The following is a 22,186-nucleotide window of genomic DNA, read 5'->3' as shown; positions in this document are numbered from 1 at the left end:
TTATCTTGGCAGTGGAAATAGGAACATGCTTTGGCAAGGACCACAAAGCTCAGATTACAAGCCTTTCAGGAACACAGAGTACATGTGTGACCCTATAATCAGCAAAGAGCTATCAGGTTCATTCCAAATTGTAGGCCAAGTTTTGTCACTTGAGATCCTTCTTGGAGATTCAACTTTTCTCAGAGTTCATACTATTAACGTCTAATAGACTAAAAAAACTCAAAGGCTAATACCATGTTTGATGGAACAAATACTCAAGTGAGATTCAGGAGATCAGCTGAGGTCCTAGAGTCAAATTGAATCCAATAGCTATGTGTCCTTGAGTAAGGCCCTTTTCCTGTCTGTAGTGATTCCATTTATGAGAGATCTCTAAGTTCGCAGGAAGGATAGAACTCATTATGCCAATCAAAGTATCATAACAAGCACAGTAACTATGCATATTATTCCTCATTAAAATGAACTTCCCATGGGAGAAAGGTAAAATACATAGACAAATATCAGGTCCACCCAAAGCCATATTATCCTTGCATACTTCCAATATCAAGGGTTGACATTGTTCACACTTATGTGTAGGAAGATCTGGAAACAGCAATGCTAACATCATGAACAGGCTGCAAGATTTCTTGGAAACAGCAGAGGCCATGAGGGGCAGGATTGGCCTGTCACAACCCTCAAACAGATATAGAAAACATGGCAAGGACTGGATGAATGACTCTTGTTAAGGAGCCTGGTGCTCTCACACTTTACTAAAGTTCATCTTATAGGCTAGCCAATTTCAAGGGTGGTCCTAGATTTCCTTGTTAAATTCTCTCAAAGAGAAAAAAAATAAATGGCAACATTTTCAAATTTCCTCCTCCCCAACTAGCCTTAATTCTCCTTTTTAAAAAATATTTATATTTTGTGGGGCTGGGGATGTGGCTCAAGCGGTAGTGCGCTCGCCTGGCATGCGTGCGGACCGGGTTCGATCCTCAGCACCACATACAAAGAAAGATGTTGTGTCCACCGAAAACTAAAAAATAAATATTAAAAAAAATTCTCTGTCAAAAAAATATTTATATTTTAGTTGTAGTTGGACATAATACCTTTATCTTATTTATTTATTTTTATCTGGTGCTCAGGATCGAACCCAGGGCCTCGCACATGCGAGGTGAGTGCTCTACTGATGAGCCACAACCCCAGCCCACCTTTGCTCTCCTTTTAAGCAAGAGTGATGGGTTATGATCAGAGAAGGGAAAGGCAGAAAGGGGCCAGGAATCAGAGTCAATTCCATTGCATTGACCACTGTAATGGGAATTGGGTTTTCTTCCTGCAATGTGAATGTGTTAAGTTTTATTTTGACAGACACAAGTACTTGTTGGTGAGAAAAATAAAATACTTAAACATCCAAATAGTTTTGAGAAAAAAAAAGGTGGGGAAAGGAGAAATTGTTTAAATTCTACCAATTAATTTCCATTATTTTCTTGTTTTTGGCAGTAGGAAAGGTCCTTGTCTACTCATAGCTCTGGAATTATATATTTTTCACTATGATTAAAAGCTTACAACATATCCTGCAGTGCAATAACTGACAAACAAACAATCATATCCCATTGAGTCACAAGTTTCTTTCTCCTCTCAATATCAGAAATACTTTTATTGGTTCACCCAGGATAGTTAATCACACATTGTATTGATGTCTGTGGCTCCATGGCTCTGATTTATTATAGTCAGGAAAGAACAGAATCAGATAGAACTGAATGAATTAAAGTAGTAACTTCAGGTTTCTAAACATTCTAGGAATAGGTACTGTTTCTTATAGTTATTCATGTATTATGTTTGAGTTCTCCCTTGTTTTATAAATGAATTCCATAATATAGGTAGTGTTGGAAGAAGTTTTATGAGAGTATGTTTGTCCTATGAATACTATTTTTTCAATGTATATCATTATAATTTTTCATTTTTCTTAATTTTAATATTTTATCAAATATATCTAAAATATCTTTTCAAAATGTATTCAACTTAACCTATAATCTGTTTTGAAAGCATATAATTTGTTGTTGAAGTGTTAACTCTTTCCCTTAGTTTATCATTTTAGTAAATATACTATTTGATTATGATTGCTCACTAGGTGCCTTCTTTTACTCAATGGACCACTGAAGTGAATAATCACATGTATTCACATTCACCACTAGTACTCAACCTCATTATTCCACTCTCATCCTAATAATTTGTCTACATCAGTCCCATTTCACTCCCTGACTTTAATTCACAGACCCTATTTGGGTTGTCATACTAACGTTCCTATTCAATTTCTGAATTTACACAGGCAAAACACCATAGCATGATAAAACTAATCTAATGGATGCAGATCCTTAAAATTACTTGTCATAAAGAAATATGTATGAAGTCAGTATTATGAAACAATGATATTTCATGTTTTAAATTTTGGCATTTTAGCTGGGTGTAGTGGTTCACACCTGTAATCTCTGCTACTTGGGAGACAAAGGTAGGAAGGTCACAAGTTTGAGGACAGCCTGGGCAAAATAGTGAGACCCTGCCTCAAAATAAGATAAAAAGGACTAGGGATGTAGCACAGCAGTAGAGTACCCTTGGGTCAAATCCCCAGTACTCCCCCACTACACACACACACACACATATTTTCAAGTAGCTCCAACTACCATGATGTATTCAGTGGCTTAATGAAGTGGGTTTTTTTTCTCAGTGGTCGACAGGAAAAGACACATAGCTCCTTTGGCATACAAAATTGTGTTCTGGATGTATACAACTATTTTGAATCACCAATCAGTATTTACGTGAGGTTGATTTTAGAGTAGTTTTTATTTTCTTGGTTTCCTGTACAGTAAGCTCATTCATAAGATCGTTCTAATTGTCATAAGTTTTTTTTTTCTAATTTTCCTGAATAACAACACATACTAATCCTTATGAGAGGACTTATCCTACATTCTGTCCCTGTTGATGCTTAGGGGAGCTCTGGATGTGAAATTGTTCTGTTCTTACCTGCACTACTCTCGTATCCTGCCCTGCCCCCACTTTGCCCCCAAGCAAGTACAGACAGTCCTGTCAAAAGGAAATAATCCATGTGGGTGTTTCTCCCCAAAGGGCCTTATCCCTCTACTCTGGGGCTCAAGAGAAGGTTTTTTTGTTGTAATTAGCGGTGCTGGAGAACACCAGGCCCCATGCACTCTAGGCAGGCACTCTACCACTAAGCTATACCCCCAGACCACAAGAAAAGTTTTGATTTTTATAGTGTGCCCAGCTTTTGACTTATTGTTTGGCTAGGCCTGACATTCTTTAAAGGTGTTTGCATACATTAAAAGAATTATTCATCATTTTATTGAGAAATTCAAATGGAACATTTAATAAAAATGATGAAATATTGGGCATTAATGAAAACAATAATAAATTTCTTTGGATTGAAATCCCACAGTATGCTCTTTCTCCATATCTGTAGTAGGCTAGAAATAAATTTTAGAAACAAAAGCAGTTAGAAAATCACCAACATTGTTGAAATTCAACAATACACATGGACAAGTGAAACAAAAAGTCAATATTGCCTCATTAATATGTACATGTTTATATTTTATGTTATATTAAAATAATATTTTTAAAAAGTCATTTGTCAAAAAAACAGTGGAAATTAAAATAATTTATCATTAAAATTAATATGAACATTCAAATCACTTGAGGAAACGACTTAGTTCTATAAATGATAGACCATAGTCCTTTTATTTGATGCAAAGGGCAATGGAAATATCCCAGTTCCAGGTCTAAATGCATACTTTAAATTTCTAAAGTTTATTTTTTAAATATGTTAACAGTGTTAAAATTATATCTTAATTGGGCTCATAGTTTTTAAATTTTTTTTTAGTTATACATGGACACAATATCTTTATTTTGTTTATTTATTTTCATGTTGTGCTGAGGATAGAACCCAGTGTCTCACATGTGCAAGGCAAGCACTCTGCCACTGAGCCACAACCCCAGCCCTGGACTCATATTTTTAAAAAAAACATGAAAATAAACAAGTAAGGAAACAACAAATAACAAAGAACATAATCACTCTCAATTTCCTCAATCTCCAATCTGCATGTTACAAGAAGGCTGTAATTGGTTCAGCCCTGATCTCTCACCCACACATTGAGACAATGACTGTGCACCTTTAGTTGTGTATTCTTCATTGGCTAGTCCAGTGTAAGGCTTAATCTGTTCTTATTGGAAATTTCATTCATACAAATGATGTATAATTGCATATAATAAAGGTTTATGTTTTTAGCTGGGCCTGGTGGCACACACCTATAATCCCAGTAGCTCAGGAGGCTGAGGCAGGAGGATTGCAAGTTCAAAACCAGACTCAGCAATTTATCAAGGCTCTAAGCAACTTAGTAAGATCTTGTCTCAAAACTAAAAATAATAATTAAGAAAAGGCCTAGGCGGCTGGGGATGTGGCTCAAGAGGTAGCGCGCTCGCATGGTATGCGCGGGGCGCTGGGTTCAATCCTCAATACCACATAAAAATAAAAAATAAAGATATTGTGTCCACCTAAAACTAAAAAATAAATATTAAAAAAAATAAAAGGGCTAGGGATGTTGCTCAATGACTAAGCACCCCTGGGTTTAATCACTGGTACAAAAAAAAAAGTTTGTGTTTTTAAAATTGACAGATTATCAATAGTAAATAATAGAATTAGATAAATCTCAATAACTGGAAATGGTAATTACAAAGTCCAAAAAGCAGGGAAAAGGAATTGTTTCTGAAAATTTTATTTAACTTTTTTGTACTTCCATTGGGTGCTATAAAAGAATTCTATATAAGGTATGTTTGGAAAAATCAGACTGAAGAGGTATAATGTTTATATCAAGTCTTCACTTTATATGTTGCCATTTCAAATATAATTGCCTTATGGATTATTCCACTGCCTCCTCTAGGGAGAATGAGAATGAAAATGCTAAAGGATATTATTACAAAAACACTTTTTACCTGATTGGTTCTGATATAAAGTGACCCTAAGAATATAACTGGAAGAAATTATTATTTAATAAAGTGATTAAATTCAGACTCATTAAGCAAAATCCATTATTTTCTTTTGAACTAATTGCACCAAGTTTTTTTTAAGAGAGAAAGAGAGAAAGAGAGAGAATTTTTTTAATATTTATTTTTTAGTTTTCGGCGGACACAACATCTTTGTTTATATGTGGTGCTGAGGATCAAACCCGGGCCACACGCATGCCAGGCGAGCACACTACTGCTTGAGCCACATTCCCAGCCCTGCACCAAGTTTTTAAAATAGAAAATCCTAAGTTGTTTCAAATTGAAGCAATATCTTTGTATAACAAACCAAAAACATTAGGCCACAAAGAAAAAACTTAATGGAAATTAGAAAATGTTAAGATAAATATTAACATTCAACTATCTTGGCAAAAGGTGTCATCTTAGTTATATTAATTTCTGCCCAACTTTTTTTTTTTTTTGGTACCAGAGATTTAACCCAGGGGTGCTTAACCACTGAACCATATCCCCACCCCTTTTAAAAAATATTTTATTTAGAGACAGGGTCTCGCTAAGTTGCTCAGGGCCTCAGTAAGTTGCTGAGGCTGGCTTTGAACTCACCATCTTCCTGCCTCAGCCTCCCAAGTTGCTGGGATTACAAGCTTGTGCCACTGCACCTGACTCCCATCCTCTTAATTTAATGCAAGGGGCAGGAGACATGTTCCCCTCCCAGCTCTAGATTCATGCTTTTAAATCACGACAGTTAAAAACAAGCATCCAGACAGCCATGCGCCTGGAAAAGAATCACTTCCTGTTTCTCCTCAACCTCCAGGCTGAATTTCATGCAGACTCTTACTGCTTTATCCAAGCAACTTGCCTGCACTATGGGCCAATGTCCATGACTTGGAGATGTCAGGTCTCTGGTTGGCGGAGTCAGTTGAGACTGAGATGTGAACTGTTTCCAGTGGATGGTCACAAGATGCAAACATAATTATGCAAGAATGAAGGTTTGGGGGTTAAACATAAGAATGGCACTGGTGCAGTGGCTCAAATCTATAATCCCAGCCACTCAGGAGGCTGAGGCAGGAGAATCCCAAGTGAAAAGCCAGCCTCAGCAACTTAGTAAGGCCCTAAGAAATTTAATGAGACCCTGTATCAAAATAAAACATAAAAAGGGCTAGGGATGTGGCTCAGTGGTTAAGCACCCCTGGGCTCAAAAATAAATAAATAAATAAAAGTAAGAACAGAAGGCTTGATATGTAGGTCCACAGAATAACACTGCATAGTAGAAGAATCTCCCATACTTGTGGAACTCAGTTCAAAACTCCAGTATATTTATATTTATATTTATATTTATATTTATATATATTAATCCAAATCAGAATAGTAACTTCACACTTTAGACAGCTTGAAACACGCATGAATTCTTGCACAATTGGTTATTTAAGCACATGTCTGTATTTAATCAATTCTGAATATAGGATGTTTTTAAAAGTAATATTGAGGTATGCTTATTTTCTGCTTTTGGGCTTTATCTACTTCCATAGGACACATTAAGTACCTCTAGATAATTCTGCTCCACATTCCTGTGAGAATAAAAGTTAAAAAGATACATTATTACAAAAATAACTATGACCTGACTGAGCCTTACAATGGTTGATCTAGGAGTATGTGACAGAAATGCTCATGTAATAAAGATTTGTTATTATTTTCCTTGGAACATATTTCACCACAGACATATAGTAAAGCAGATGTGATGATGTTTATTGAGAAATGCTTTAAGAATGGGCAGGGCACCCCCTCGCTCACCCCCAGACCTGAGGTGTGCTGCGCTGGCAGCGCTACCGGTCTTTGGGGCCCAGTGATGGCTCTTAAAAGAGCCTTTAGGGTTGGCTGCGGAGGGCTCCCAGAGGCGGCTCACTTGCTGGAATGTGAGCGGCTGACGGCCCTGGTGGCCTCATACACGGCGTGCTTGCCAATCTCCCCGGGCAGCAGGAGGCACACGGCTGTCTGGATGTCTCTGGAGGTGATGGTGGAGCGATGGTTCTGGACGGCCAGGCAGCGGGCCTCGCTGGTGATGCGCTCGAATATGTCCTGGACGAAGGAGTCCAGGACGCTCATGCTAGACCGGGAGAGGCTGAGGCCCGAATGGATGTGCTTCAGCACCCTGGGGAAATAGGTGGCAAAACTGTCCCCACACCTGGAGTGGCTGTGGTGCCTCATGCTCTTGGAGTGGCTGGGGAGCCTGGGCTTTGGTTTGGTGGCCGGGCCGGCCTTCTGAGGCTCTTGGAGATTGAGGGACTCCTCAGAAGAGGTGTCACAGGCTAGCTCTTGGGGATTGAGGGACTGCTTAGAAGAAGAGTCACAGAGTAGTTCAGCCATTGCTGTCCACAGTTGGTGAGGACAGACAATGAGAGTTGCTAGGGGCCGGGAGCCCTTTATATAGGCCACATTGTGTCACGTCATGGGCCAACTCGACATCTCATTGGATGGCCTGCCCTGCAAGGATCCTGTCAGTATGCCTCATGGCACAGTGTGATTGGACAGTCCTCTTGCTTGGCATTCTGCCCCAACCAGAATGGGTGCTCAATACAAAGAGATAGTCCTCCTGCTTGACCAATTACAGAGAACGTCTGTCATTTTAGAATCTTCCTGTTGCCTCCAGCAGCAAGTGAGGAAAATGCCAAAGAGAGCAAAGAGTCATTGAACCACATCAGGTGATTCATGGCACAACATGAACATTTTGAAAAGACATTATGGAAATTTCCTAAAGAGTAGGAATTATAGCTCAGGCTCCTTGAGAGAATCTGTCAGTAGTTTCCCTAGCTCATTTTCCCAGTGAAGTGACTTTAGGCCAGTTTGGTTCATTCTTATTTCAAATCAGAATTTTTTTTCCTAGAACAACCCACCTGGTTTGGGCTGCAATTCCCTGACATGGCCCCCACATTGCTCCTGGAAATGGAGTCTTGGCTGTATAACTCTGTCTTCAGATTTGATCAAAACCCTTGGAGAATCATAAAAGTAGAAACAGCCAAACCACAGTCTCCGAACGCAGAACACAAAATGAAATAGGTACACATATATAAATTTATTTTTTCTTAAACTTCTACCAGAGTAAAATTGTTGTCTTAACAAAATTTGGATTCTAAAAATATTCTAAATGCTACTATGGGTGCTCACTTTGGCAGCACATATACTAAAATTGGAACAATACAGAGAAGATTAGCAAGGATGACATGCAAATTTGTGAAGCATTCCATATTTTTTATTGAGGGGAAACAATAATTTATATATAACCTGTAGGAAATGCTTCTCACATTGGGCTGTGCCTAATGAAAGGGAAGGATTAAGTCCTCACTGAAGACACGTAAAAACTAAAGTTCTACTAATTTGAAAGGTGCAATACTATAGTATATAAAGTAGTTCTGACACTATTTTTAAGGGAAAAAATATAGAATTGAATTTCTCTGAATCCTTATGATTGGAGCAAGCCCTTTGTAGCAATACTGCAACAATCATATAGTTGCACCTAATCATAAATTTCTCATCACAACTAACAATCCTAAATAAATGTCAATCAATTATGTTAGTTGAAAGCTTTAATTATAGAAACAATGTTATATAATTGCTTAATATAGAAAGACTCAACAAGTTTAAAGGAATGATAGAAAAGTAATGTTTACAAAGGTATAAGACTTATGAAAATATTATCAACTACTGTTGGAGCATATGATATTTCAAATTGTGTTATAATTGATTTTTTTCTCTTGTTAAAATAAAGTTGTACAGAATTTTTGCTGAAAAAAAAACACGCTACTATGGGAGAATAAGAGCTATTCCAGGCAACTACTGTTAATCTAATCTCTCTAAAACCCTCCTTAGAGAGACAAAGGAAATAGTGAATGGAAAATGGTTTTAAATTGAAGGATATCCTTCAAGAAACTATGATAATACATTCAAAACCTTTCTTAAATATAAGAAAGTAAAACATAAATTACAGAAATTGAACCAAAGAAAGATTTAAGGATTGAAAAGACTTTAAAAATAGAGATTAGTCATGAAATATCACACCAAATGGCCAGGATTCCAATAGTGTTTCCTGACAGACCTGTAAGAATCAAGCAATAACTTTAGAATATGAAGTGATAAAAACATTTTTCCTCAAGAAATAGAATGCGATGAAAAAAACTGTTGAAAGGAGCATGCTAAGAAAATCTGAGCAGTTCATTTTAAACAAATTTTTATAGTAAATCGACACAATACCTTTATTTTATTGTTATGTGGTGCTGAGGATCAAACCCAGTGCCTCACATGTGCTAGGCAAGCACTCTACCAACTAAGCTACAGCCCCAGCCATGAGCAGTTCCTTTTTTTTTTTTTTTTTTTTTTTTTGAGAGAGAGAGAGAGAGAGAGAGAGAGAGAGAGAGAATGAATATATCTTTTTTTGTAGATGGACACAACACACGCCTTTATTTTTATGTGGTGATGAGAATTGAACCCGGGTCCCACCCGTGCTAGGTGAGCGCTCTACCACTGAGCCACAATCCCAGCCCAAGCAGTTCATTTTTAAACAAGGATACAAAAATCTTTCTTGAAATACCAGCAATAAAATATGGTATCATATAACATTAAACAAAACAAAATAATGAAATAATTTACTGCCATACATAATTAAAATTATCAAATCAGAGAAAACATTATTAATGGAACTAACATGCTTCATTTCTTCTTTTATAACATGATCACTATTATGAAATTCATTTAAATAAAGAACCAAACACAGTGGAGAAATAGCTACATGAAGAAAGAAAATAAAGGAACTGAGGATGTAGTTCAGTGGTAGAGCACCTGCCTAGCCTGAATTAGGCCCTGGGTTTGTGTCCCAGATAGGAAAGAGAGAGTGAAGTAGGAGAAAGAGAAGGAGAGAAGGAAAAAAGAGGAAAGGAAATGAAAAGTAAAATGAAAAAGAAAACAGCTCTCTCCTCCAGCCGACCAAGATGCTGAAGGGAAAGAAAGCCAAGGGGAAGAAGGTGGCCCCGGGCCCCCGCTGTGGTCAAGAAGCAGGAGGCTAAGAAGGTAGTGAACCCGCTCTTCAAGAAGAGGCGGAAGAACTTCGGCATCTGGCAGGACATCCAGCCCAAAAGTTACCTTACCAGCTCTGTAACATGGCCCCGCTACATCCTACATCCGGCTGCAGCGGCAAAGGGCTATTCTCTATAAGCTGAAAGTGCCTCCTGCGATTAACCAGTTCACCCAGGCCTTGGACCGCCAAACAGACACCCAGCTGCTTAAATACTGTCACCACCTTGGTGGAGAACAAGAAGGCTCAGCTGGTGGTGATCGCACTTGACCTGGATCCCATCGAGCTGGTTGTCTTCCTGCCTGCCCTGTGTCGCAAGATGGGAGTCCCTTACTGCATCATCAAGGGGAAGGTTAGGCTGGGACATCTGGTTCACAGGAAGACTTGAATCACTGTTGCCTTCACACAGGTTAACTCGGAAGACAAAGGAGCTCTGGCTAAGTTGGTGGAAGCTATCAGAACCAACTACAATGACAGATATGATGAGATCCGTCGCCACTGGGGAGGCAACGTCCTGGGTCCAAAATCTGTGGCTCGCATTGCCAAGCTGGAAAAGGCAAAAGCTAGAGCACTTGCCACTAAACTGGGATAAATGTATGCTGTTGCATTTCTGTACATAAAAGTAAAAGTAATAAGTTGTCCTTCATCCAGTGTCTTGGGCTGAAGGCAATGAACTTGTTTCAGGCAGTAGCAAGGGCATGCCCCATAGTATGAGAGCTTTAGAAACTCATTGTGTAACTTGCATGAAAAGGCTGTATACAGCAGTAAAATGTTCAGAAACCAAAGAAAAAAAAAGAAAAAAAAAAAAAAAAGAAAAAGAAAACAAATGACAAAAAGAAAAAAAAAGGAGTAAGTACACTGAGTGTTCCTGGCTATCCCTCTAATACCTCTAGTTCCCATCAAACCCCCTGGGAACTAAGAAAAGGAGAAATTACAAAACTTCAATTTTCAAATGGTGAACACAAAGAGAAGAAGGCTATTTTTACATAGATACAAGTTCCTTCAGCATTTTCCAAGTCCGAATTGTAATTTTAACAATACTTAATCCTTAAAAATAAGACCCCCCCACATACTAGCACTGGTGAATACCTATAAGAAGTCCTAACTGAAATTAAATATGACACTAATTCTGTAATAAACCACCAGAGGGAGAGAAAGCTATTCTAATCTCAGTAACTTGAGTCTACTATTTACAGGTGTAGTTTCGCTACCAATTTCCTCTAATCCTGAAGCATGACCACGTGAACCTCACCATTGCCTTGATAATTGTGAGTGTCATGGATTCATTCCAGCCACCTGGCCCACAAGAATAAGCACATGACCATTACCTCCAGAGAAAATTAGACAGCAGTGTAGTTCCTGCTGCCTGGGGAGATCGGCAAGTATGCCATGACCAAGGACACCAGGGCTGTCATCAGGTTGTCATGTGTTTCACCCGCCACCAGTGAGCTGCATCTGGATGCCCTGAGCAGAACCCAAAGGATATTTTCAGAGACACCACTTGTCCTAAAAGACCTGTAGCACTGCCAACACCAGACCGCTCCAGTCTGGGGGCAGAGTACATCTTGCTGATTCTCTTAGTACTACTAGTAATAGTAGAACTAGAAGAAGTAGTAGTAGTTAATGTCCAAATTAATAGGATTTGCTGTGATATTTCCATCCATACAGCTATCATTCATTGATCTTAGCTATCTTTTCTTCTTCTACCCTCTCTACTGTCTGCCCTTTTTGTCCCCTCTCCTGATCCTCTTCCCAGTACTTTCCCTCTTCCTCTTCCACTTTTAGGTCTTTTTTTTTCTTTCTAGTTTCCACGTATAAGAGAAAATATAGATTACTTGTCATACTGTGTCTGGTTTATTTCCTTCACATGACATCTTCCAGTTTCATCCATTTTCCCACAAAAGATATTGTTTCAGGGGCTGGAGTTGTGGCTCAGTGGCAGAGAGCACTTGCCTGGCATGTATGAGGCACTGGGTTTGATCCTCAACACCATAAATAAATAAATGTACATCAACAACTAAAAAAATTTTTTAAAAGATATCACTTCATTCTCTATGGCTGAATAAATCTCTATAGTGTGTATATGCCATATTTTCTTTATACATCCATCCGTTGATTAACACATAGACTAATTATATATCTTGAATATTATGAATAGTGCTGCATAAACATGGATATGAAGGCATTTTCACCATTCAGGGAGTTAAGGAGATCTCCAGAGATGGAGGAGACCTCTACTCAAACTTTTACAGGTTCTTGACCACATGGCAGAAAATAATTTAGGACATTTCATGTTATAGCACAAGTGGAAGTGCTTTATTTTCAAACCAAATTCAACACTCGGCTAAGTGCAGACACATTCAAAGCCTGAGTGGCCTTATAGATGGGTTGTGTTTTATATTGGCTAGAAGAATTAATATTCGTAAGCACGACTTGACTATTGTTTGAGGGTCCCTGGATTTGGGAGGTCCGTCATAGAATCCAACTCAACTTCATTAGCATCTAAATTTTCAGCTAAGGGGTGTGTGAGTACCTACAGTAACCAGCCTTAATACACAAAGAGGTAAAATAGAAGTCAGGTTGCTTCTTGATATGCCTGCACAAGAAATCACTCACAGCTGGCTCAAACATATGGCCACTCTGTGGTTAGATAGAATGTTTCTTGTGTAGTCATAGGCCAGCAGGATATCTGTGATTAAACAGGAGGCCTGGTGTCACTGGGATCCATGCTTGATGCTAGTATAACACTCACCTAATCCCACATATCTTTAGTTAAACAGGAGGCTTAATGCCAGCAGGATCCCTGCAGTTAAGCAGTTTCCTGTCAAGTAAGTCCAGCTCATACTATCTATAAAGACTGTCCATCTGCACTTACTCCTCCTGTTCGCTGTCTCAGCATCCCTTTTGTATGCTGACTTCATTTATTTCAGATATACACTTAGGAGTGAGACAGTTGGAACATATGTTAGTTCTATTAGTTTTTTGAAGAACTTCCATATTGTTTTCCATAGTGGTTATAATAATTTATATTCCTGCTGGTTTAGTCAGCTTTTTCACTGTTGTAACCAAAAGATCTGGTAAGAACAATTTTAAAAGGAAAAGGTTATTTGGGAGCTTACACAGTTTCAGAAGTCTTAGTCCATAAATAGCCGACTCCATTCCTAGGGACATGAGGTGAGGCAGAACATCACAGGAGAAGTGTGTGGAAGAGAAAAACAGCTGGGAACACGGCACGGGCGGGGGTGGGGGGGGCTCTCTCCTCACCACTGACAAAACATAAACCCCAAAGGTATTCCCTCAATAACCCACCTCCTCCAGCCACACCCTACCTGTCTAAAGTTAATCCCAATCAATTGGGTTAATTCACTGATTGAGTTAAGGTTCTCATAACCCAATCATTTCACCTCTAAATTTCCTTGCATTGACTCACATCTGAGTTTTTTGGGGACACCTAATATCTAAACCATAACACCCACCAACAGTATATAGGGTTGTTTTTTCTCCACATCCTCTTCAGGATCAATTATTTTTTATTTTTTTTATGATAGCCATCCCAATCAGGGTGAGTTGGAATCTCATGGTTTTGATGTGCATTTCCCTAAGGGCTAGATATAGTCTTCATATATGTGTTGGCCATTTATGCATTTCTTATTTTGAGAAGCATCTGTTCAGACAAAATGAAATTTGCCTACTTTTAATTGGATTGCTTGTATTTTTGGTGTTAAGTGTTTTGAGTTCTTTGTATATTCAGGATATTAATCCTCTGCTAGATGTATCACTGGCATTGATTTTCTCACACTCTGTAGGCTTTCTCTTCACTCTGTTCATTGTTTCCTTGACTATGCAGAAGCTTTTAAATTTGATGAAATCCCATTTATAAATTCGTGCTTTTGTTTCCTGTACTTTAGGAGTCCTGGCCAGGAAATCATTGTCTGGAGGCCAACATCTTGAAGTGTGTCCCCAATGTTTTCCTCTAGTGATTTCAGAGTTTCAGTTTTTATATCAAGATATTTGGTTGCTTTTCATTCGATTTTTGTACAAGTTAAGAGATAGGGTCAAGTTTCAATCTTCTACATGTACAGCTCCAGGTTTCCCAGCACCATTTATTGAAGTGACTGTGTTTCTCCTAATGGATATTTTGGCAATTTTGTAAAAAAAAAAAAAAAAAAATCAGTTCTTTGAAGATTCATGTTTTTATTTCTTAATCCTCTATTCTGTTCCCTTACATCTATGAGTCTATTTTTATGCCAATACCATGGTGTTTTGTTTTCTTGGCTTTGTAGTATGCCCTGAAATCATGTATTGTGATGCTTCCACCTTTGCTGTTTTGGCTCAGGTTGTTTTGACAATTTGGGGCCTTTTGTGCTTCCATATATATTTTAGAATTTTTTTTCTAATTCTGTGAATAATGTCATTGGTATTTTGATAGAAAATGCATTCAATCTGTAGATTGCTTCAGGTAATATGGACATTTTAAGAATATTAATTATCCTAATCCACAGACACAGGAGGTCTTTCAACGTTTTTAGTGTCTTCTTCAATTTCTATCTTCAGTGTTTTTAAAATTCATTGTAGAAGAATTTTCATCCTCCCCCAGGTGTTTTTAAGGTTATTGTGAATGAAATTGTTTTCCTGAGTTCTCTCTCAGCAGATTCATTATTGGAGTATTGAAAACCTACTGATTTTTATGTTGTTTTTGTAGCCTGTTATTTTGCTGAATTTGTCATCTCCAGAAGTCTTCTGATGGAGTATTCTGGTTCTTGAAGTCCTAGGATGCCGCAGTCTGGCTGGGCACAAATGCCGCAGTCTGGCTGGGCACACAATCATGAGCCACCACACAGCTTGTAGATTCAAACAGCAACTCTTTATTCCCGAACTCACACCAGCCGTCTACAATCACGTTCTGGGGAAATCCACGTTCTCTGCCCAAATCCACGTTCTCTGCCCAAATCCCCCTCCACTGGGCTTCTATCTCCAAAATATACTGTCTGAATCCGGTGAGAACTCAAGGGGAACTCAGGCAGCAGGATACGCCCTATTCCCAGGAGGAATAATCTTAAACCTTAAACCTGGAACCTAAACTGGGAACGCCCTAAACACGATTATCATAAAACCGGGAACACCCTAATCTGCCTTGGTCCTTGAGCAAGGTCACCTACATTCAATGTCGCTGCAACATGTCAGCAACATGGGGTACGCTGGCAAGGAAATTGTCATACCTACTTGGCTAATGGCTCCCAGCATCAGGATCATCTTATTAACAAACAGAAAATTTGATTTCGTCTTTTCCTATTGGTATCCCTTTAATTTATTTCTCATACCTAATTGCTCTAGCTATAATTTCAAGAACTATATTTAATAAAAATGGTGAGAGTAGATATCTTTTTATGGTTCCTGATTATAGAGGAAATTCTTTCAATTTTTCTGTGCTCAATATAATGTTGGTTTTGGTTTTGTCGAGTATAAGTCTTCATGATGTAGAGGTAAATTCCTCCTCTCCCTAGTATCTCTAGTATTTTCAACATGAATGACTACTGGATTTTGTGAAAGGGCTTTTCTGCATCTATTGAAGTTATCATGTAATTTTGTCCTTAATTCTATTTATGTGATGAATTACACTGATTTGTATATATTGAACAATGTTGCATCCCTTGAATACTGTACAATCTCTTTAATGTGTTTTGTTTGTTTGTTTTTTGGTACTGGGGATAGAACTCAGGGACACTCAACCACTGAGCCACATCCCCCAGCCCCTTTTTGTATTTTATTTAGAGACAGGGTCTCACTGAGTTGCTTAGTGACTCATTTTTGCTGAGGCTCGCTTTGAATTTACAATCTTCCTGCCTCAGCCTCCTGAGCTGCTGGGATTACAGGCATGCCCAGGTCCTTAATGTGTTTTTGTATATGGATTGCTAATATTTTATTAAGAGTTTTTGTGTCTATGTTCATCAGGGATATTGGTCTGTAGCTTTCTTTCTTTGATGTGTCTTTATCTGGTTTTGGTATCAGGTTGATTCAGACTTTGTTAAATGAAATTGGGAGTGTTCCCTCCTGTATATTTCACAGAATAATTTGAAGACTGGCATTAATTATTCTCTAAAAGTCTGGTATAAGTCAGCTGAGAATTCATCTGATCCTGGGCTTTTCTTTGGTGGGAGGCTTTTATTACCATTTCAACCTCAGTTCTTGATTGCCGCAGTCTGGCTGGGCACAATCAGAAGCCACTTGTCAAAAGAAACTAACTTTATTTTTAGAACCAAACACGCCAAACAAAACAGCCTCTCAGGAAAAACCCTCAGAGCCTCAACTGCCACCACCGGCTTTCCACAAGCCTGTCTCTCCCCCACAAGCTTCTCTCCACCTCCCCCAATCCTCCTGCTCTTGAGGCCGATTGGCTGGGTCACGTGGGTGGAGCCAAAAAAGTCCCCCAATGAGCAGCTCCGTGGTCTGAAAGGGCAGGGAAACAGTCCAATGAGCATCACCGCAGAGGAGCCAATCAGCTAGATGTTGCTGGGGCCGAGGAGCCAATCAGCTAGATGTTGCTGGGGCCGCTGTGAGCCAATCATCAGCCAGCAGCTGGTGCTGGCAGCTGGAAGTTTGCTGGGGCCCCTTCGGCTGTGGCTCTCAACATCTCCCCCTCTCTGTTTAAACAACAAGCATGTGGCTTAGGGACCGTGTCTGTTAGGCAGTCCAATTCAACATATGGTCCTTACCTGTCATCGGATGAACTGACCTCTAGGTGTCAGCCTCCTGTCTTAGGTTGGTACCACTGCAATTGGATCATACCCGTCACTGACTACCGGTCCAGCATACAGCTATACTTGTGGATAGGCCTTTGAACCATTGGGGGGGTGAGGTTCTTTGCCTCACCTCTGTTGGCCCCCAAATTTTAGACCATCACTAGTAGAGGAGGATGCAAAATGCCATGACATTAAGCCAATTGAGGGCTCCTTTGAAAAATTGTACCACCGGTGACATCATCAGCAAAAATACCCCAACACTACCACAAGTCGCTGCACCAACAGATAGTTCACAATGCATACAGGTGAGCTCACAATGTGTCCAGGCAAGTTCTGCAAGCAGTTCAGTGATGGCTATTGTAGAAGCTGTAGATTGGTTTTATCTTTGACTTCACCAGCACTGGGATGAAGATAGGAATTCTAGCAATAATGGCTAAAGAAAAAATTATGTAACAATTTTCTTAACAATTTACATTGTCTTCACTGGCACTGGGATGAAGATAGGAATTCTGGCAATAATGGCTAAAGAAAAAATTATGTAACATTACAGAAGGCACTAAAAGAAAACAATTTTCTTAACAATTTACATTATCTTTAAGAGAATTATTAAATATAATGAAAAGGAAAGGTGAAAGTAAACAAACAGATCTGTTAACCTTCTTTTTTGTTTACATATTAAAACAATCCTCAACAGTTGTTTACCCAATTTAAATTAAACCATATAAACCACGTGAAAAAAAATATTTGGATCCACTTTATCATGAGCGCTCATCATATATGATATATGGACATACATACATTCAAACATATAACACAAAACACAAGTGTGCACACATAATATAATACATACAACACATAACATTATAGTAAAGGCCTTATAACTTTTTACAGGTGAAATCTCCATTGCAATGTTTAAAAACTCTATAGTCAAAAAATAGAACTGATCAGCAAAACATTAACCTAGGTCTGTATGAGCTCAAAAAACAAAATAGAACTTCATGATATGGCAAAGGGCAATAATAAAATAGATATTGAAAAAAGCATCCTGGTTCTGTTGCAGATGTAAGAATAGCCAAACTGGAGTTTTGGATATCAGTTGTTATGGATTTGAGCCAAATCATCTTCTTTTTGGTCTGTAGAAATCGCTTTAGTTAATCTTTCTGGAATCCAAATCGGCTGCTGTTCTCCCTGTGGAAACACATAAACAGACCCCCGACTCCAGACAATCACTGGGTCAGGACCTTGGTTAATCTCTCTGGAATCCCAATCGGCTGCTGTTCTCCCTGTGGAAACACACAAACAGACCCCTGACTCCAGACAATTACTGGGTCAGGACCTTTCCATTGTCCTGTTAGAATATCCTTCCAAAGTACCTTGGGCTTATGTACATTTTTTGGACACATATGCCTTTCCGCAGCACTAAGTCCTGATGAATCCAAATTTTAAAAGTTTAGAGTAAAAAGGGTTATTTTAAGTTTATCTTTGGGGAATATATACCCCTTCCCAATTCCTTCTTTTTGCTTTAATAAGTACATTTTAATAGTTTGATGAGCTCTTTCAACTATGCCTTGTCCCTGTGGATTGTATGGGATTCCTGTTATATGAGTAATGCCAAATGTTGAGCAAAATTGTTTAAAAGAGGTAGAAGTATAACCAGGGGCATTATCTGTTTTTAACTGTTTTGGAACATCCACAGTGGCAAAATTTTGTAAGCAATGAGCTATAACATCTTTAGTTTTTTCTCCGGCATGAAGGGAGCCCATCAAAAATCCAGAAGAAGTATCAACTGTAACATGCAAATATTTTAATTTTCCAAATTCTGGCAAGTGTGTGACGTCCATCTGCCAAATATGGTTAGGTATCAATCCTCTAGGATTGACTCCAAGATTAACTTGTGGTAAAAAGGTCACACAATTTTGACATTGTTTTATTATTTGTCTAGCTTGTTCCTTAGTTATTTTAAAATGCTTTTGTAAAGTATTAGCATTGACATGGAACTTTTTATGAAAATTTATAGCTTCTTCTAGTGTAGAGAAAATATGTATGTCATGTGTAGTTTTATCTGCTAAATCATTGCCCAAACTAAGGGCTCCAGGCAATCCTGTATGTGCCCTGATATGTCCTATAAAGAATGGATCTTTTCTGTCCCAGATTAGACTTTGTATAGTGGAAAGCAAAGAGAAAACAGTAGAAGAAGGGGAAATCCTACCAGCATCTTCAAGAGATACTATAGCATTAACTACATACTGACTATCAGAAAATAAATTAAATACAGAATCGTTAAACATCACAAAAGCTTGTAAAACTGCATTAAGCTCTACCTTTTGAGCTGATTGTTTGGGTACTAAAAATGTAAAAGTTTGATCAGGGGTAACTACTGCTGCTGTACCATTATTTGACCCATCAGTGAATATATTTGGAGCATTCATGATAGGTGTTTTTCTTGTCATTTTTGGAAAAATTACAGGATGCAATGACCAAAAAGACAATAAAGGATTAGATGGTAAGTGGTTATCAAATGAAACATTAGATTTGCACATGATTATTGCCCAAGTATTTAACTCATTAGCTAACTCATCAATTTGATTCATAGTATATGGAGTAATAATTTTATTGGGAGAAATTCCAAACACTCCCTTTGCTGCTTTTATTCCTTTGAGTATTAATTGTCCTACAGCCTCAGGATACCTAGTAAGAATAGTGTTAGGAGAATAAGATAAATGTATCCATAATAATGGACCTTCTTGCCAAAATACTCCTGTAGGAATATTTTTTGTTGGTAGTACAATAAATAATAAAGGCAAACTTATATCAATTCTATCCAAATGCATATTTTCCATATATGTTTCAATGATTTTTAATGCCTTTCTTGCTTCAGGCGTTAACATTCGGGGTGAATTTGGATCTGATGAACCTTTTAGGATATCAAATAAAGGTCCCAACTCTCCTGTTGGTATACCTAAATAAGGCCTTATCCAATTTATGTCTCCTAATAACTTTTGAAAGTCATTAAGTGATTTGAGTTGATCTACTCGTATTTGAATTTTTGGTGGACGGACCATAGTTGAGGATAATAGAACTCCTAAATAATTAATTGGAAAATTTAATTGTACTTTATCTATTGCTATCTCCAGATTATAATTTTTTAATAAGTTTGTAAGTGTGGTATAACATTCTAGCAATGTGTTTTTATCTTTGTGTGCTAATAATACATCATCCATATAGTGAAATATTTGTAGTTCAGGATTTTGATTTCTAAGTGGCTGGATTGCTTTGTTAACATAAATTTGACACATAGTTGGGCTGTTAGCCATCCCTTGAGGGAGTACTTTCCATTCATATCTCTGATCAGGACCTTCATGATTCAGTGCAGGGATAGTAAATGCAAAACGTGGACTATCCTCAGGATGAATTGGAATTGAAAAAAAAACAATCTTTAATATCTATAACTAAAACATACCAGGCTTTTGGCAAAGCAGACAACTGAGGAATCCCTGATTGAGCAGGTCCCATAATAACCATCTCATTATTAATGGCTCTTAAATCTTGCAATAATCTCCATTTACCAGATTTCTTTTTGATGACAAAAATGGGAGTATTATGGGGAGATACAGAAGGTTGTATATGTCCTTCCGCTAATTGTTGTTTGACCAGGTCATGGGCTGCTTGTATCTTTTCTTTAGTCAGGGGCCACTGAGGAACCCATACTGGTCTTTCTGATTTCCAAGTAATTTTTATTGTCTCAGTGGCCCTTTCTGAAAATCCAACCCATGTCTTTCTGTTCCTTGATCTATTTGTATTGGTGCTGCTATACCTTGTTCTTGTTTTTCTAATCTTTTTCCTTTCCTAAAACCTTGTCTAGTCATAATAGTGGGTGCATTTTGGTTGATGTTATTTGTTAATGTCAAACCTAATTGATCTAGGACATCTCGTCCCCATAAATTTACGGGAAGATGATCCAATACATATGGCTGTATAGTTCCTTCACATCCTTCAGGATCCTTCCAATCTAATACCATTGCACTTCTATGGGGATTAGTTGCCACTCCTAGGCCTCGAAGCATTTGAGTGGCTTGTTGTAATGGCCAATGTTTTGGCCATTCTTGATGAGAGATGATGCTAAGGTCTGCACCTGTATCCAGTAGCCCATTAAATTCATGTCCTTGAATATTTAGTTTTAGCATGGGGCGAGAATCTAAATTTAAAGAAAGCATAGCCCAATCTACACCTGTGGAGCCTAATCCCTTGGAACCTCTTTCTACAGTACGACTGGAAAATTTATCATGTAGGCTGGGTATTATTAGTAACTGTGCTATTCTATCTCCTGGTGAAATTACTGATATACCCTTTGGAGAACTGGCTATAATTTTTATTTCACCTTCATAATCGGGATCAATTACCCCAGGACTTATCATAAGTCCTTTTAGAGTAGAAGAGCTGCGTCCCTATAATAAGCCTACTGTTCCTTTGGGAAGAGGTCCTTTCACCCCTGTGGGAATGATTTGAACTCCCATCTCTGGAGTTAGTACTGCTCTGGCGGAGGCGCAGATGTCCAACCCTGCACTCCCTCTGGTTTGTCTGATGAGGGATCTGATGGACAATGTGTCCTGGGCACTACCCTGATGGGGTTGCTGGGTTCCTCCAGTGCTCCGTATATTTGTGGTTTTGGGCCCCGGAGCATTGGGCCCCCCTGTCCATTTTTTGGCAATGGAGCCCAATGCCTTTCTCCACGATATTGTGGATAAACACCTGGTCCTTGTTCGTTTTTTGATAATGGAGTACCCTCTATGGTGGTTTGAGAACGGCATTCATTAGCCCAATGTCTCCCTCTACGGCATCGTGGGCAAATACCTGGTATTCTACTCCTTTGATACCTAGTTTTGTTAAACCCTCCTCCAATGGGGCAATTCCTTTTAAAATGTCCTGTTTGTTCACAATTGTAGCATGTTCTTGGCCTGGCATCTAAAGCCTGTTTTACTGCAGCTGCCACAATTTGCCCTTGTTCATTAATGTCTCTGGCATCTAAAGCCTGTTTTACTGCAGCTGCCACGACTTGCTCTTGTTCATTAATGTCTCTACATAATTTAATATATGTGTTTAAATCTTCATGTTTCCATGGTCTAATGATATCTCTGCACCAATGATTCGCTTGCTCATAAGCCAGGTGTTTTAGTAATGGCATTGCTTGTTCTGTATTCCCAAAAACTCTGGTAGCTGTTTGAATAAGCCTATCTACAAATTCAGCATAAGGTTCATTAGCTCCTTGTATTACCTTAGATAATTGACCTTGTAAACCTCCATGTCCTTGTAAAGTCTTCCATGCCTTAATTGCATCTGCAGCAGTTTGTGCGTATACGCCAGGATCATATGCAATTTGTTGCTG

General features: G+C 38.5%; 1 protein-coding gene and 2 pseudogenes across 1 annotated transcript; 2 read left to right on the top strand and 1 right to left on the bottom strand.

Moving 5' to 3' along the window:
* Positions 1-6,900: 6,900 nt before the first annotated feature.
* Positions 6,901-7,365, bottom strand: LOC114091240 (histone H2B-like). The gene has a single exon (XM_027933643.2). The coding sequence runs from the start codon at positions 7,363-7,365 to the stop codon at positions 6,901-6,903; it is 465 nt and encodes a 154-aa protein (XP_027789444.2).
* A 790-nt stretch (positions 7,366-8,155) lies between these two features.
* LOC114092351 (U6 spliceosomal RNA) lies at positions 8,156-8,249 on the top strand (annotated as a pseudogene).
* Positions 8,250-9,974: 1,725 nt separating this feature from the next.
* LOC114090846 (large ribosomal subunit protein eL8 pseudogene) lies at positions 9,975-10,655 on the top strand (annotated as a pseudogene).
* The last annotated feature ends 11,531 nt before the right edge of the window (positions 10,656-22,186 follow it).

Source organism: Marmota flaviventris, chromosome X (assembly GCF_047511675.1).
Source record: "Marmota flaviventris isolate mMarFla1 chromosome X, mMarFla1.hap1, whole genome shotgun sequence".
Classification (NCBI taxonomy): Eukaryota; Metazoa; Chordata; class Mammalia; order Rodentia; family Sciuridae; genus Marmota; species Marmota flaviventris.
This window is presented reverse-complemented; position numbering and strand designations above follow the sequence as displayed.